This window comes from Coregonus clupeaformis, chromosome 7 (assembly GCF_020615455.1).
Source record: "Coregonus clupeaformis isolate EN_2021a chromosome 7, ASM2061545v1, whole genome shotgun sequence".
NCBI lineage: Eukaryota > Metazoa > Chordata > Actinopteri > Salmoniformes > Salmonidae > Coregonus > Coregonus clupeaformis.
Window position 1 is genome coordinate 22,512,077 of NC_059198.1, and position 18,581 is coordinate 22,530,657.

At 45.8% G+C, this 18,581-nt stretch overlaps 1 protein-coding gene across 1 annotated transcript in view; it reads right to left on the bottom strand.

Moving 5' to 3' along the window:
• The window catches only part of LOC121569265 (brother of CDO-like), a 56,985-nt gene that overhangs the window by 13,206 nt on the left and 25,198 nt on the right, over positions 1-18,581 (bottom strand). The window contains exons 2-6 of the mRNA XM_041880073.2: positions 17,769-17,906; positions 17,095-17,376; positions 8,473-8,619; positions 4,372-4,515; positions 3,869-4,162 (exon numbers count right to left, since the gene is read on the bottom strand). Coding sequence (XP_041736007.2) covers positions 3,869-4,162; positions 4,372-4,515; positions 8,473-8,619; positions 17,095-17,376; positions 17,769-17,889 — 988 coding nt within the window. The 5' untranslated portion in view covers positions 17,890-17,906. The remainder of the gene's footprint in view (positions 1-3,868; positions 4,163-4,371; positions 4,516-8,472; positions 8,620-17,094; positions 17,377-17,768; positions 17,907-18,581) is intronic.

An 18,581-nucleotide genomic window follows, 5' to 3' on the forward strand; every position in this document is an offset into this window, starting at 1 on the left:
CTATTTTACCAAGAAGGAGAGTGATGGAGTGCTGCATCAGATGACCTGGCCTCCACTATCCCCTGACCTCAACCAAATTGAGATGGTTTGGGATGAGTCGGACCTCAGGAAAAGCAGCCAACAAGTGCTCAGCATATGTGGGAACTCCTTCAAGACTGTTGGAAAAGCATTCCAGGTGAAGCTGGTTGAGAGAATGCCAAGAGTGTGCAAAGCTCTGATCAAGGCAAAGGGTGGCTATTTGAAGAATCTCAAATCTCAAATATATTTTGATTTGTTTAACACTTTTTTGGTTACTACATGATTCAACGTGTTATTTCATAGTTTTTATGTCTTCACTATTATTCTACAATGTAGAAAATAGCAAAAATAAAGAAAAACCCTTGAATGAGTAGGTGTTCTAAAACTTTTGACCAGTAGTGTACTGCCTAACTTTTGCATTTCTTCCTCTCCACACATCAGAAAGTGAATAGACCAGACAGACAAGTAGCTGACCGCAGGTGAGGTTCTTCAGCAGTGCGATCAACAGTAAAATCCACTGTACAGTTCCAGTCCCCCTCTAAAACCATACACCCCTCTTGGTCACACTGTCTTTTGGTTTCCTTTATTTGATCAAATACAGAAATACGCTCTGTACCCTCATTAGGAGCATAAACATTCCACAAAAGAAAAAAACATAACATCCGCCTTGACCAATAAAATCTGACCCTCCCTACATCAGTGGGCCCAGACGTTATGAGGACCACCAGCGTCCCGCCCTCCACCTTCTCCCTTTCGGGCAAGCATGTCGCTTATGGCCAACATCCCCACACTCAAAACACGGTTGACTACCCGTACTAGCATAAGCCATATACAGTCTGTTATCATACTTGACTTTAAACGATAACTCCAAAGTCTGCTTCGGTGAGTCCAAAAACAAACATCTGTCGCCGAAACGACATAACCTGTTTCAGAGCCGGGTGTTTGCAACCCAACGGGGCAATCTTAATTGAACTTGCAAACTTCCCAAACTTGCAAACCGCAGTAACTCGCGCTCCAATAACTCGGTACTTTCGAAATTGTTACCCTTTTTGACAGAGAAAAAAGCGGCGTAACTTGAATAAACATACATTTAAGAAGTACGCCATGCTCAACCATCTGATCGACAAGACGCTCTTCTTTAAGAAAAACCACCACCGCTTTATTCATCCTCGACGCATAAGCAACATTTTCATAGCAATGTTAGGCCTACTGCTGCTAGGTAGCTCTCTCTCTGCTCTCCCCCTCCCCTCTGTCTGTCCTTGATTGCAGGAGTGAAGTCTGGTGTGCGGGAGTCAGGGTTCCAGCTGCAGCTCATTCACCATAATCACCTCAGCCTTAAAGACCCGGTCAAACTTGCCACTCATCGTCAGATCATAGTCAAGACGACCATGTTAGTTTCGCTGTTGACGCAACCTGCTTTTTTTCTGCCTTTGTGTTTTTGGCCCGTTCTAGTTACTTTTCTCCTGTGCCACAGATTATTGGAACCTGCCTCCGCTTCACTCCTGCCACCACCATCCTGCTTTCCACTACCGGACCTCCCTTTTGGACTCACCACGGACACTAGGACGTTACGGTACCACTCCTGCTCTGAACCTGGATCTGTTACCCTCCCTGTAAACCTGGACTTGCTCTTCCTGAACTCCTCTTGTAGTTCATGCTTAATCATACCAGCTGCAGCTTTACTCAGGTAGTTCGCTTGTCTGGTGAAAGCAGATTTGGCTAAGGTCCGCTCTTGCTTCAGTTGCTTGACTGTTTTCCCAAAAGTTTCCTTGGCCATGGTGTAGAGTTTCACAGGCAATTCTTCCTTTGCGTCGACAGCTTGACTTCAGCCCTTTGATCCTCGTCTTCACTGCCGCGCTGGTTATCAACTGTCAAGTTATGCGTGATTTTTGGCTGACCACAGCTCTGCCCAAACTTGAAAACGGCTTTATCCTTGATGAACGCAAAGGACAACTCAAAACTGTTCACTTTATGATTTTTTATTGTCATAAAGGTGGAACAGAATAGGTTGATAACCTTCAAAACACACAAACAAAACCCATGGATTAGTTACAAATAACTCTCAATTCCACTTTCTCAAAAATAAGCATAAACTAATGTTACTGAATCCTCAACCTAACCAAACAATCATTTCATCATTTAGATTAACCTAGGATCATTGCAAGTTAATAATTAAATATCAATATCCTAATTAAACATTTAACAATACACATGATTATAGTAACGTTACTGTCAAGTTCTACGTTCACATAATGAAGTCTTCACTATTTAATTTAATTAATAATTGTATTGTATTGTATGTTACAACCAAACCAAAAGGGCATATAGAAGCATGAATTCACAACACATTCTGTCCTACCAGTTGCGTCTTTGGATGATCAGGAGCTGTGGTCATTGGTATCTCTTCTCAGGAATGAGTGAGAGCCAAGTAAGCTTTTACCAAACATTTCGGTGCCATGCACATGCACTGCTTGTGGGTGCGCACGTTAATATGGTCCCCAGAGCACTTCCTGGTGGTTGGTTTCAACAGCTCCGGTTGCATGGTTGCCCCTGCAGGTTGGGAGTGCTTTGAGCACCCTGGGTGGATTTAGGCTTGAGTGCTCGGTATAGCTTGTAGTCAGGAATTGACACAACACCTATTATTGGAAACCTGGACAAATTGAACTTTGTAAATAAACCTGTTAAACCTTCTCTGGCTCGGTGTAGTTGTCTGCATTTGGGTTCAAATCCAGTTAAATCATGACAAGCAAGAAATACAATATACCTAATTCTATCACTAAAAAAATTATAATAACCTTAATCATGCATAGAAAAAGGAAAACCACCAAGAAAAGACAACAAGAAAGAAAACACAGGCGATCTAACTCCAGACAACACTGGCACTCGCTCATACAATTCCCAGCATGCAGAGAGAGATGGTTTGTTTGTGTGTCAGTGAGTATAATGTAAGGTAATGTCTAGAATATATATGGCTGATTGTGAGTGACTGTGTGGGAGTGAGCTTGATTAAGTCTTAATTAAGTATGGGTGTGTGGGAGTGAGATTGATGGTCCTCTGTAGCTCAGCTGGTAGAGCACGGCGCTTGGAACGCCAAGGTAGTGGGTTCAATCCCCGGGACCACCCATACGTAAAAATGTATGCACACATGACTAAGTTGCTTTGGATAAAAGCGTCTGCTAAATGGCATATTATTATTATTAAGTCTTAATTAATTATGTCTGTATGGGTGTGCATGCCGGTGTGTGTGTTCATGTATATTTGTGTGTGTGTGTGAGTGAGGCAATGCCGTGCAGAGAAAGGCCAAGCCAGTCAGTTGATGGTTGGCTGGTCATGAAGAGGCAGAAGTCATTACCACTTCAGCAGCCCTCACACTTTAATTAGTGCCAGCTGCTACGAGACGAGCACACAACCCAAACTCGCACTGAATCACTGTAAAAACAGTCATCCATAACCCTGTCCTGCTCAATCAAGTCTCCAAATAAATAAATAAAATAACACAACCCTGTCCTTTATATTCCCCAACAAGGCTCTGCCAAGCTCACACACACACACACAGCGCCCACTCTTCTCTCACTTCGCCAAACGGGAGTCAGTCTAATCATCAAGTCTGTGACGCAGACAAAACTCTCCTCACGAAAAAACCCTAAAATGGAGCGAGTCCATAAGCCAAGTTAACCCCACCTCATTACTACAGTAACTCTGTTTCAAATCCTTTCAGAACTCTTAATATGTCATCACACAGGGCCTTCAGAGGAACAGAAACATCCACAACACCTCATCTTAGTATCATCCTACTGAACCCAAAGTGCGGCCATTATTGTTTTTACACACACAGGTTGGTCCTACTCACCGAACACCAGCACGTCATACAACACGGTAGCGGCGCTCTCCGATCCGATGCCGTTGGCAGCGTGACACTCATACGTCCCCGAGTCACCCTCGCCCGCCGCGTCAATCAGCAGGTTGCTGAGCAGAAAGCGTGTGTTGTTATGGAAACGCAGGTCCTGGCCATCCTTGGCCCATGTGACCTGCGGGGTGGGAATGCCGCTGGCCACACATTCCAGAACCAGACGCTGTCCCTTAGTGACCATGATGGAGCGAGACACTGGGGGGTAGATGATACGGGCTGCCTCTGATGTCGAACCTAGAGGGAGGAAAGAGAGAGAGAGAGAGAGAGAGAGAGAGAGGGAAGGAAGGGGTGAGCGGGAACTGTGTTTAATCACTGGGTTATTTATCAATTAAATCTGACTGGCCTTGTTCTCATCTTATTAAGAGGTATTTCAATGTTACAAATCACATCACTTTATCATGCTCATAATAAGGGTTTGGTCGTGTTTGGTCATGGTGACTCACGGCGTATGCGCAGCCGGTCAGTGGAGGTGGAGGTCTTGACCTCCTGTGTGACAGGGTTGTAGGCAGCACACTTGTAAGGCCCCTCGTCATCCAGAGTGGCGTTGGCTATCTGCAGGTTCCCTGATGGCATGATCAGGTAGTTCCCTGTTGACACACAGACAGACAGACAGGGGGAGGTTTTTAGCATTGAGGCTGCACTGGGTGGGTACTGGGTAGTGGAAGGCCATGGCCATTACAACTGATCTGAGAGACAGTTCTGTGGCTGTAATCCTTGGGCATGGACAGGGCAAGCCATGTACAGAGCTCCAAAAGTATTGGGACAGTGGCATTTTTTGTTGTTGTTTTGGCTCTGTACTCCAGCACTTTGGATTTGAAATTATACAATGACTATGAGGTTAAAGTGCTGTCAGCTTTAATTTGAGGGTATTTTCATCCATATCAGGAGAACCGTTTAGAAATTCCAGCACCTTTTGAACATAGTCCACCCATTTAAGGGGACCAAAAGTATTGGGACAAATCCACTTATATGTGTATTAAAGTAGTAAAAAGTATTTGGTCCCATATTCATAGCACGCAATGACTGCATCAAGCTTGCGACTCTACAAGCTTGTTGGATGCATTTTCTGTTTGTTTTGGTTGTGTTTCAGATTATTTTGTGTCCTATAGAAATGAATGGTAAATAATGTATTGGCTCATTTTGGAGTCACTTTTATTGTAAATAAGAATAGAATAGGTAAACACTTCTACATTAATGTGGATGCTACCAAGGTTACGGATAATCCTGAATGAATCGTGAATAATGATGAGTTGTCATACCCCTCCCAAAAATGCTAACCTCCCCTGTTATTGTAATGGTGAGAGGTTAGCATGTCTTGGGGGTATGATATTTGTGCGTCTAACTTTCTCACTCATCATTATTCACGATTCATTCAGGATTATCCGTAACCTTGGTAGCATCCACATTAATGTAGAAGTGTTTAGAAACATATTATATTCTTATTTAGAATAAAAGTGACGCCAAAATAATAGTAACTTGAGTAACCTGAGCAGGCTTAACCATTAAAGCTGGGACCGAGAGACTGAAAAACAGCTTCTACCTCCAGGCCATCAGACTGTTAAATAGTCACCACTAGCCGGCCTCCGCCAAGTACCCTGCCCTGAACTTAGTCACTGTCACTAGCCGGCTACCACCCGGTTACGCATCCCTGCACCTTAGAGGCTGCTGCCCTATGTACATAGACATGGAACACTGGTCACTTTAATAATGGAACACTGGTCACTTTAATAATGGAACACTGGCCACTTTAATAATGGAACACTGGTCACTTTAATAATGTTTACTTACTGTTGTACTCATTTCATATGTATACACTGTATTCTAGTCAAGTCCATCCTATTCAACTATTGCTGGACATATACTATTCTATCCACGTGTTCTACAGATATACTAAATATTCTATCCACATACAGTCCACAATGTCTATACATACCATCACATATATACACTACATGACCAAAGGTATGTGGACACCTGCTCGTCGAACATCTCATTCCAAAATCATGGGCATTAATATGGAATTGGTATCCCCCTTTGCTGCTATAACAGCCCCTACTCTTCTGGGAAGGCTTTCCACTAGATGTTGCTGCGGGGAATTGCTTCCATTCAGCCACAAGAGCATTAGTGAGGTCGGGCACTGATGGTGGGCGAGTAGGCCTGGCTCGCAGTCGTCGTTCCAATTCATCCCAAAGGTGTTCGATAGGGTTGAGCTCAGGGCTCTGTGCAGGCCAGTCAAGTTCTTCCACACCGATCTCGACAAACCATTTCCTTATGGACCTCGCTTTGTGCACAGGGGCATTGCCAAGGTGAAACAGGAAAGGGCCTTCCCCAAACTGCTGCCACAAAGTTGGAAGCACAGAATCGTCTAGTATGTCATTGTATGCTGTAGCGTTATGATCTCCCTTCACTGGAGCTAAGGGGCCTAGCCCGTACCATGAAAAACAGCCCCAGACCATTATTCCTCCTCCACCAAACTTTACAGTTGGCACTATGCATTGGGGCAGGTAGCATTCTCCTGGCATCCGCCAAACCCAGATTTGTCCGTCTGACTGCCAGATGGTGAAGCGTGATTCATCACTCCAGAGAATGCGTTTCCACTGCTCCAGAGTCCAATGGTGGCGAGCTTTACACCACTCCAGCCGACGCTTGGCATTGCGCATGGTGATCTTAAGCTTGTGTGCGGCTGCTTGGCCATGGAAACCCATTTCATGAAGCTCTCGACAAACAGTTATTGTGCTGACGTGCTTCCAGAGGCAGTTTGGTACTCGGTAGTGAGTGTTGCAACCGAGGACAGACGATTTCGCTTCAGCACTCGACAGTCCCGTTCTGTGAGCTTGTGTGGCCTACCACTTCGCGGCTGAGCCATTGTTGCTCCTAGACATTCCACTTCACAATAACAGCACTTACAGTTGACCGGGGCAGCTCTAGCACGGCAGAAATTTGACGAACTGACTTGTTGGAAAGGTGGCATCCTATGACGGCGCCACGTTGAAATTAACTGAGCTCTTCAGTAAGGCCATTCTACTGCCAATGTTTGTCTATGGAGATTGCATGTCAGTGTGCTCAATTTTATACACCTGTCAGCAACGGGTGTGGCTGAAATAGCAGAATCCACTAATTTGAAGGGGTGTCCACATACTTTTGTATATACACTACCGTTCAAAAGTTTGGGGTCCTTGTTTTCGAAAGAAATGTCCTTGTTTTCGAAAGAAAAGCAATTGATCAGAAATACAGTGTAGACATTGTTAATGTTGTAAATGGCTATTGTAGCTGGAAACGGCAGATTTTTTATGGAATATCTACATATTACAGAGGCCCATTATCAGCAACCATCAGTCCTGTGTTCCATTGGCACATTGTGTTTGCTAATCCAAGTTTATCCTTTTAAAAGGCTAATTGATCATTAGAAAACCCTTTTGCAATTATGTTAGCACAGCTGAACACTGTTGTGCTGATTAAAGAGGCAGTAAAACTGGCCTTCTTGAGACTAGTTGAGTATCTGGAGCATCAGCAATTGTGGGTTTGATTACAGGCTCAAAATGACTAGAAACAAAGAACAAAGAGTGTGCAAAGCTGTCATCAAGGCAAAGGGTGGCTATTTAAAGAATCTCAAATATGAAATATATTTTGATTTGTTTAACACTTTTTTGGTTACGACATGATTCCATATGTGTTATTTCATAGTTTATTTATTCTACAATGTAAAAAATTGTAAAAAATAAAGAAAAACCCTTGAATGAGTAGGTGTGTACAAACTTTTGACTGGTAGTGTATATATATATATTTATACTTCGGACTCCGAAATTGCTCATACTAATATTTATATATTTCTTAATTCCATTCTTTTACTTTTAGATTTGTGTGCATTGTAGTGAATTGTTAAATACTACTGCACTGTTGGAGCTAGGAACACAAGCATTTCGCTACACCCGCAATAACATTTTGTTTTTGGATTTGATTTGATTTAGGCCTACAGCAGTCTCTTTCAACAACAGAGTGCACTGTCAGCACCAGCCACATGGTGGCATCCTGGTGTCTCACTGAGAGCCAGCCAGTGAACTCTCCTCAACGTGGTTTTCATTTCCCTCTCTCTCTGACAAGCCACACATCCCTTCCTACTGCTCCCAGCCATCAACATATCAGCCACAGAGAGGGCCTTTTTTTCTCAAAGAACTCAAGAAATAAATGGTTGCAAAATAAACAAGAGTATTCCCATGTTTCAACATTCCCCAGTTAACTGCCTTATCTGCAGTTTTATGATGGGCCAGATAGCTGGGATAGATACAGCATTCCAGTAATCCAGGGAAAGAGATAGTGAAAGAGAGAGAGAGAGAGAGAGAGAGAGGAAAGTACTAATGAGAAGAACAGAGAGAGATAAAGAGAGGAGTAGCGAAAGAGAGAGAGAAAGTACTAATGACAATAGAGTGACCGTACAAGGAGAGAGATTGCTTGAGGGAGAAAGAGAGAGAGGAAGTGAGAGAGGGATAGAATGCAAACTAGAGAGGGAAAGAGAATAGGCCTGTAACAGAATGATAGATCCATACCTTTGGAGGTCTCGAGCCACTCCTGTTTGACACTGTAGCGGACCTGGGCCTTGGGCTGGCTCTCAGGGAGATGACACACGATCACAGCCGTGTTCCCCTCATCCACCTCAATGTCCTGCTGGTCGTCTTGTTCAAAGTCACGCAGCTCTGAGATACAGGGAGGACGAGACAGAGGTCAGGAGAGACACTACCACACACAGAGACAGAGGACAGGAGAGACACTACCACACACAGAGACAGAGGACAGGAGAGACACTACCACACACAGAGACAGAGGACAGGAGAGACACTACCACACACAGAGACAGAGGACAGGAGAGACACTACCACACACAGTGACAGAGGACAGGAGAGACACTACCACACACAGAGACAGAGGACAGGAGAGACACTACCACACAGAGACAGAGGACAGGAGAGACACTACCACACACAGAGACAGAGGACAGGAGAGACACTACCACACACAGAGACAGAGGACAGGAGAGACACTACCACACACGGAGACAGAGGACAGGAGAGACACTACCACACACAGAGACAGAGGACAGGAGAGACACTACCACACACAGAGACAGAGGACAGGAGAGACACTACCACACACAGAGACAGAGGACAGGAGACACTACCACACACAGAGACAGAGGACAGGAGAGACACTACCACACATAGAGACAGAGGTCAGGAGACACTACCACACACAGAGACAGAGGACAGGAGAGACACTACCACACACAGAGACAGAGGTCAGGAGAGACACTACCACACACAGAGACAGAGGACAGGAGAGACACTACCACACACAGAGACAGAGGACAGGAGAGACACTACCACACACAGAGACAGAGGACAGGAGAGACACTACCACACACAGAGACAGAGGTCAGGAGAGACACTACCACACACAGAGACAGAGGACAGGAGAGACACTATCACACACATAGACAGAGGACAGGAGAGACACTACTACACACAGAGACAAATAAACATGTCCCAGCATTGAGCAGCTCCAACCATGTCAGAGCACCACAGAAGCTCTCCCATAAACACAATTGCAGAATATACACACATTTGCTTCCTCAACCCAGCCAGCCTGTGTAATTGCTCCAGTCTGTAGTCCATCAATCTGGAGCAGTATGACTGCACAATAACTATAGAATGGGAAGATGGGAACTACTAAAATTGACATTCCAATTCAAGGCAATAATCTATAACACTACAAATGGACCAGTTCGGTGGCCATATTGGGCTGTACCATTCTAGACTGTTTGATTAATTCTACTTCTATGAATAGAGCAGGGTGTATGTCAGAGCAGAGCTGAGCAGCGGGCTGACTGTGGGACAGAGACTGAGGGCCTGCCTGGTTAGTGGTTGGTTACTGTGGGAAACTGGAGAGGGATTACTGGAGGGCCATGTGCTCCCACTCTGTCCCGCAGACACACAGTCTGCACAGCACAGACACTGGGCTGACCCCTAACCCCTCACCCCCCTCAGAGGGGGCCGCAGGGGCTGGACCAGAGGTCAGAGGTGAGAGGTGGCCTGCCTCTAGAGTTTCAGGGAAAGAACAACCAGTTTGGAATGGGAGGAAATAGCACTGCTAGACTTTAGAACACTGATGTCTGAGTGGGGGAGTAGAGTGGAGGATATTTAAGTGTTGGGGGAGAGAGAGAGAAGGGGGGAAGAGAGAGAGAGGGGGGGTGAGAGAGAGAAAGAGAGAGACATACGAGGGAGAGAAAGAAAGAAAACAGTTTAATAGGGAGTGGGAGAAAAATAGAGAAGTCTAAAGATGGAGGGGGGAAAGGGGGAACATTCAACATAACAAATGATCAGAGCTGTAGTGTATGCTAGAGGCAGTCCAGCGGTGAAATTAAACAAAAATACAACCCCCTAACCTAATTAAATGTCCACCAGTCTCTGTTGATTTATTCTGTTTCACAAAGATGGCGGCGCTCCATTATTTTCAGAGGTGCACGGCTGGTTGTTATTCTTGGACCGCTCAACTCTTTGGCAAAACAGAAGTAACAAAGCCACTCATACACAGTGAACCGACTAGACAACCATATTCTGTTGAATACACTTCAATGTAGATGAACACAGCTTAGTTAAGGCCACAGTTAAGGCATCTACTGATATAAACACAATAGTGATTCACTTTAGATGCTGAGCATACACCTTTAACGTGGGTGACTGAGAATGCATGATGTTTTTTCATGTCTGATCTATTCCCCGTGCAGGCAGTGTGTGTGTGCTTGTGGCTTTCTGGGGGAAGTTTAAATAGGAGAGGGGAGCTACAGGGGTTGGCCTTGACGGTGTGCCCCCCCACCTCCACTCGACCCCCTTCCAACCCCTATTCCAAGAGGGATGAGAAGCACAGAACCTGTCATGCTGAGTAGTGTGTGTGTTTGTGTGTGTGTGTGTGTGTGTGTGTGTGTGTGTGTGTGTGTGTGTGTGTGTGTGTGTGTGTGTGTGTGTGTGTGTGTGTGTGTGTGTGTGTGTGTGTGTGTGTGTGTGTCTGTGTGTGTGTGTGTGTGTGTGTCTGTGTGTCTGTGTCTGTGTGTGTGTCTGGACAGGGGTGGTGTCTAAAAGAGAGATTGTGTGATGCTCCATTTGCTAAATCAATCAGGCCCTGTTTTTACAGCTACCCCCCTTCTCCTCCCCCCTCCCCCTAGCCTCTACTAAATTCCTCCAACTACACCTTTAACCCCTACTCCCCACACCTATCCCTGCATTCTTCCACTGACCTGCCCTGTGTTTGTCTCTCAGGTGAGTGACTGAAAGACAAAAGACAAAGACTGTGTAAGTGACAGAGTATATGAATAACTGTAGAACAACTATATAGGAATAAATATAGAACAACTATATAGGAATAACTGTAGAACAACTGTTTATGAATAACTGTAGAACAACTGTTTGTGAATAACTGTAGAACAACTATATAGGAATAACTGTAGAACAACTGTTTATGAATAACTGTTGAACAACTGTTTATGAATAACTGTAGAACAACTGTTTATGAATAACTGTAGAACAACTGTTTATAAATAACTGTTGAAAAACTGTTTATGAATAACTGTAGAACAACTGTTTATGAATAACTGTAGAACAACTGTTTATGAATAACTGTAGAACAACTGTTTATGAATAACTGTAGAACAACTGTTTATGAATAACTGTAGAACAACTGTTTATGAATAACTGTAGAACAACTGTTTATGAATAACTGTAGAACAACTGTTTATGAATAACTGTAGAACAACTGTTTATGAATAACTGTAGAACAACTGTTTATGAATAACTGTAGAACAACTGTTTATGAATAACGTGTGTTAGCGCTCAGTACATTCAGAGCATTGTTTATGAATGTATGGAGTATTTGTGTATGTGTGTGTGTGTGTGTGTGTGTGTGTGTGTATGGAGTATGTGTGTATGGAATATGTGTGTATGTGTGTGTGTGTATAGAGTGTGTGTGTATGGAGTGTGTGTGTGCAGTGACGGCACAGTCAGTATTTGTTTGGGTTAAGTATGTTTACTTAGTTCAGGTGTGTGTAAGTGTGTATTTAGTATTTATTAGGATCCCCATTAGCTGTTACTATAGCAGAAGCTTCTCTTCCTGGGGTCCACACAGAACATGAAACATGACATAATACAGAACATTAATAGACCACACCAGCTCAAGGACAGAATTACATGAATTGGTGTGTATGGGTTCCTGTTTGGGTGTGTTTATGTGTCTGTATGTAAGTACTCCTCCTGCACATGTATGCAAGTCTGTGTGTGTTCCCACTAGCATGTGTATGTATGCTGCTGTCCCTGTGTGAGTGGGATGCTGGACTAGCATGATTGATGGTATTTATAAAGTGGAGCTGACCTCTGACCTCTAAATACTTTAAGACAGACTCCACATCCATCATCTTTATGTGCAGAGGTAGGGGGCAGTAGGAACACTGTGTGTGTGTGTGTGTGTGTGTGTGTGTGTGTGTGTGTGTGTGTGTGTGTGTGTGTGTGTGTGTTGACAAGAATAGTAAAAAAAAAATGTTGGTCCCCACAATGTCAAATGCTATTTGTAGGGGTTTTAGGGTTAAGGTTAGAATTCGTGTTAGGGTTAAAATTAGGTTTAGGGTTAGGAGCTACGGTTAGTTTTAGGGTTAGGGTTAGGAGCTAGGGTTAGGTTAAGGTTTTAAGGTTAAGGTTAGGGTAAGGGTACGGGTTAGGGAAAATAGATATATACTCTGTGTTCTGGGGGCCTCTCCATCTGTCTGTCTGTTAGGGGGAGGTTGGTTGTCCACAAAGGAATTCAAGCAAGGAGTTTTAAATAATGTTAAAACAGCTTGGTCCCAGTGGGAGAGAGCGCAGAAAGATTCTTCAGAGTTAGATAACAGGGAGGGGGAGCAGGGAAGCCAGGGCGTGTTGGGGGGGCAGGGAAGCCAGGGCGTGTTGGGGGGCAGGGAGGGTCATGGAAGTCAGGGAAGCCAGGGAAGCCAGGGCGTGTTGGGGGGGTCATGGAGGTTCAGGGAAGTCAGGGAAGCCAGGAAGGACCAGGGAAGCCAGGGAGGGCAGGGAGGGGGACCAGGGCCCAAACACACACCAGACCAGGAGGAAAAGAGTTATGGGCCGCAAGGATGGAGCCAGGAGACAATGTTTCCCTCCCTACACATATGCAGAAATACACACACACAAACAGTGCATACACACAGATAAACATTCATGCACACACACACACACACACACACACACACACACACACACACTCTCCCTGAGGATTTATTACTCTACAGTCTACACACTCTCCCTGAGGATCTATTTCTCTACAGTCTACACACTCTCCCTGAGGATCTATTTCTCTACAGTCTACACACTCTCCCTGAGGATCTATTTCTCTACAGTCTACACACTCTCCCTGAGGATTTATTACTCTACAGTCTACACACTCTCCCTGAGGATCTATTACTCTACAGTCTACACACTCTCCCTGAGGATCTATTTCTCTACAGTCTACACACTCTCCCTGAGGATCTATTTCTCTACAGTCTACACACTCTCCCTGAGGATCTATTTCTCTACAGTCTACACACTCTCCCTGAGGATCTATTTCTCTACAGTCTACACACTCTCCCTGAGGATCTATTCCTCTACAGTCTACACACTCTCCCTGATGATCTATTTCTCTATAGTCTACACACTCTCCCTGAGGATTTATTACTCTACAGTCTACACACTCTCTCCGAGGATCTATTTCTCTACAGTCTACACACTCTCCCTGATGATCTATTTCTCTATAGTCTACACACTCTCCCTGAGGATTTATTCCTCTACAGTCTACACACTCTCCCCGAGGATCTATTTCTCTACAGTCTACACACTCTCCCTGATGATCTATTTCTCTATAGTCTACACACTCTCCCTGAGGAATTATTTCTCTACAGTCTACACACTCTCCCTGAGGATCTATTACTCTACAGTCTACACACACTCCCTGAGGATTTATTACTCTACAGTCTACACACTCTCCCTGATGATCTATTTCTCTATAGTCTACACACTCTCCCTGAGGATCTATTACTCTACAGTCTACACACTCTCCCTGAGGATCTATTACTCTACAGTCTACACACACTCCCTGAGGATTTATTACTCTACAGTCTACACACTCTCCCTGATGATCTATTTCTCTATAGTCTACACACTCTCCCTGAGGATCTATTACTCTACAGTCTACACACTCTCCCTGAGGATCTATTACTCTACAGTCTACACACACTCCCTGAGGATTTATTACTCGGGTTGGTGGAGGTACTGAGAGAGAGGGGCTTTATTCAATTAGAAAGGCCTTGAGGCTGGGGGGGTCGGGGAGCTCCATATGAACATACATCCCTATGTTATGCCTCATACCATATACACTGAGCGTACAAAACATTAGGAACACCTTCCTAATATTGAGTTGCACCCCCCTTCCGTTTGCCCTCAGAACAGCCTCAATTCGTCTGGGCATCGACTCTACAAGGTATTGAAAGCGTTCCACAGCGAGGCTGGCCGATGTTGACTCCAATGCTTCCCACAGTTGTGTCAAGGTGGCTGGATGTCATTTGGGTGGTGGACCATTCTTGATACACATGGGAAACTTGAGCATGAAAAACCCAGCAGCGTTGCAGTTCTTGACACACTCAAACCGGTGCGCCTGGCACCTACTACCATACCCCGCTCAAAGGCACTTAACTCTCTTGTCTTGCCCATTCACCCTCTGAATGGCACACATACACAATCCATGTCTCAATTGTCTCAAGACTTAAAAATCCTTCTTCAACCTGTCTCCTCCCCTTCATCTACACTGATTTGAAGTGGATTTAACAAGTGACATCAATAAGGGATCATAGCTTTCACCTGGATTCACCTGGTCAGTCTATGTCATGGAAAGAGCATAATGTTCATAATGTTTTGTACACTCAGTGTACATTTATCAATTACATCTAATGCTGCATGGAGGAAGTTTGAGCACACACACACACGCACACACACACTGACTGATACACACAGAGACACAAACACTCCTGACACCCAACACTCAGCAGGAATGACAGAGAAAAAAAGAAAGTAACAGAGGGAACGAGAGAGAGTGAGGAGTGATAGAGAATGAGGGGGGAAGAGAGAGAATGAGAGTGGGGGAAGAGAGAATGAGAGGGAGGGAAGAGAGAATGAGAGGGGGAAGAGAGAATGAGAGGGGGGAAGAGAGAGAGTGAGAGGGGGAAAGAGAGAGAATGAGGGAAGAGAGAGAATGAGAGGGTGGAAGAGAGAGAATGAGAGTGGGGGAAGAGAGAGAATGAGAGGGGGGAAGAGAGAGAATGAGAGGGGGGAAGAGAGAGAATGAGAGGGGGAAAGAGAGAGAATGAGAGGGGAAGAGAGAGAATGAGAGGGGGGAAGAGAGAGAATGAGAGGGGAGAGAGAGAGAGAGAGAGAGAGAGAGAGAGAGAGAGAGAGAGAGAGAGAGAGAGAGAGAGAGAGAGAGAGAGAGAGAGAGAGAGAGAGAGAGAGAGATGTGAGGAGGTGGAGAGGGAGACTGTGACATCACCTCTCATCTTGTGAGGGGATCCTGTCTCAACTTGCCTAAAAACACCTCCTGTTTCTCAACACAGCTCACACACTATATGAAAACACTACACACCCACTCTCTAAAAACTATACACACAGTCACACACTCACAAAAAACATCCACTTACAAAACACCAGAGCCAACCTCGCAAAACATCACACACTCACATACAGTTACAAACACAGGCCTAACACACAACCTCACACAGGTCTAACACACAACCTCACACAGGTCTAACACACAACCTCACACAGGTCTAACACACAACCTCACACAGGTCTAACACACAACCTCACACAGGTCTAACACACAACCTCACACAGGTCTAACACACAACCTCACAAAGGCCTAACATCCAACCTCACAAAGATCTAACACACAACCTCACAAAGGCTTAACACACAACCTCACTAAACATTACCTATCTATTCCTCTATGTCCATTATTCTTGCCCTTTCTATTTTCTTGCCCTTTCTATTTTCTTGCCCCTCTCTCTCTCTCTCTCTCTCTCTCTCTCTCTCTCTCTCTCTCTCTCTCTCTCTCTCTCTCTCTCTCTCTCTCTCTCTCTCTCTCTCTCTCTCTCTCTCTCTCTCTCTCTCTCTCTCTCTCTCTCTCTCTCTCTCTCTCTCTCACACACACACACACACACATCCTTATCTTCCCCTCACAAGAAAAGCAGCCCTCTCCCTAATTACAGGACCATAACTCCACAGGAATGTGAGGAGGTGGGGAGAAGAGCTGAGAGTCAGAGAGGAGGCACCATTCATAGTGACCCCAGGGTCCCCTCCCCTGGCCTGGCCCCATTCACAGCAACCCCAGGGTCCCCTCCCCTGGCCTGGCCCCATTCACAGCGACCCCAGGGTCCCCTCCCCTGGCCTGGCCCCATTCACAGCGACCCCAGGGTCCCCTCCCCTGGCCTGGCCCCATTCACAGCGACCCCAGGGTCCCCTCCACTGGCCTGGCCCCATTCACAGCGACCCCAGGGTCCCCTCCCCTGGCCTGGCCCCATTCACAGCGACCCCAGGGTCCCCTCCCTGGCCTGGCCCCATTCACAGCGACCCCAGGGTCCCCTCCCCTGGCCTGGCCCCATTCACAGCGACCCCAGGGTCCCCTCCCTTGGCCTGGCCCCATTCACAGCGACCCCAGGGTCCCCTCCCCTGGCCTGGCCCCATTCACAGCGACCCCAGGGTCCCCTCCCCTGGCCTGGCCCCATTCACAGCGACCCCAGGGTCCCCTCCCCTGGCCTGGCCCCATTCACAGCGACCCCAGGTTAACCAACAGCCCTCTTCTCTGCCCTTGCAAACAGCCTACTGGTTAACCAACAGCTACACTTCAAAAATGTTTTCTGTGTTTTTCCCAAATTCCAATAACTTGGCATAATGATTTGTTTATGTACCTAAAGCCAATGTATGGAGAGTGTTGAAAATTAGCACAAATACTCACACAGTGGTGCAACCTATGCATCAGGATGACAGTTTATTTGTGTGTCAATGTGTTTGGATGTTATATAAACCTTAAATGCATGAACAACAACTCACTGGCAGCGGTGACGTTGGCAGGCACACTGGCTAGAGCCCCTGCTTTGGTGCTGGCCACACACTGGTACCTGCCCAGGGTGAGGTTGGTGAGGGCGGGGACGAGCAGCATGCCAGGCTCCAGTACCACCCCCAGGTCCCCATCAGCCCCGGCAACCAGCTCGCGCCCGTTCAGCCGCCAGCTGATGTTGGCCGAGTGGGGTTGGGCGCTGCACCTCAGAATCACTCTTCCCCCTAGCTTCTGGACAACCGACAGAGGCTCCTCTGTGAACACTGGTACTTCATCTGAGAGAGAGGGATGAGAGAGGAAGAGGGATGAGAGAGGGATGAGAGAGGAAGAGGGATGAGAGAGGAAGAGGGATGAGAGAGGGATGAGAGAGGAAGAGGGATGAGAGAGGAAGAGGGATGAGAGAGGAAGAGGGATGAGAGAGGGATGAGAGAGGAAGAGGGATGAGAGAGGAAGAGGGATGAGAGAGGAAGAGGGATGAGAGAGGGAGTGTTAAGTCACACGGCCGTACACATATTTAAGACATTCATAACAAACTGTGTGAAGTTATCCTATTCTCCACCTACCTACATGGGATTGAATCCTTACATCTGATGTTAGTATCTCTCTAACTATCCCTGGTTCACTGTTGAGATGCTGTGATATTAGTTATGACCAGTGCTCTACTCACCAGTGGCACCATTGACAGTGGCGCCGCCCTGTAGGCAGCACAGCAGCACTGCACCCAGAGCACACAGCACTTGCGCCCGTCGCTTTTTCATCCACGGAGTCCAGTCTAATGTTCCAGACATCTTCCATACACTACCCCCTGGTGAGAGAGAGAGAGAGAGAGAGAGAGAGAGAGAGAGAGAGAGAGAGAGAGAGGGGGGTCAGACGGTCATACACAGATTTAAGACACTCATAACAAACAATATGAATCCACTGAATCACAAATGGGCACACACACACACCTTATTTTATTCTGCCACTAAACCAACAACCACTCAAACCACTGACAGATCCCATGGCAACGCCATAAACAAACCTCCACATACAGTTACATATACAGTGAGGGAAAAAAGTATTTGATCCCCTGCTGATTTTGTACGTTTGCCCACTGACAAAGAAATGATCAGTCTATAATTTTAATGGTAGGTTTATTTGAACAGTGAGAGACAGAATAACAACAAAAAAATCCAGAAAAACGCATGTCAAAAATGTTATAAATTGATTTGCATTTTAATGAGGGAAATAAGTATTTGACCCCTCTGCAAAACATGACTTAGTACTTGCTGGCAAAACCCTTGTTGGCAATCAGACATTTCTTGTAGTTGGCCACCAGGTTTGCACACATCTCAGGAGGGATTTTGTTCCACTCCTCTTTGCAGATCTTCTCCAATTCATTAAGGTTTCGAGGCTGACGTTTGGCAACTCGAACCTTCAGCTCCCTCCACAGATTTTCTATGGGATTAAGGTCTGGAGACTGGCTAGGCCACTCCAGGAC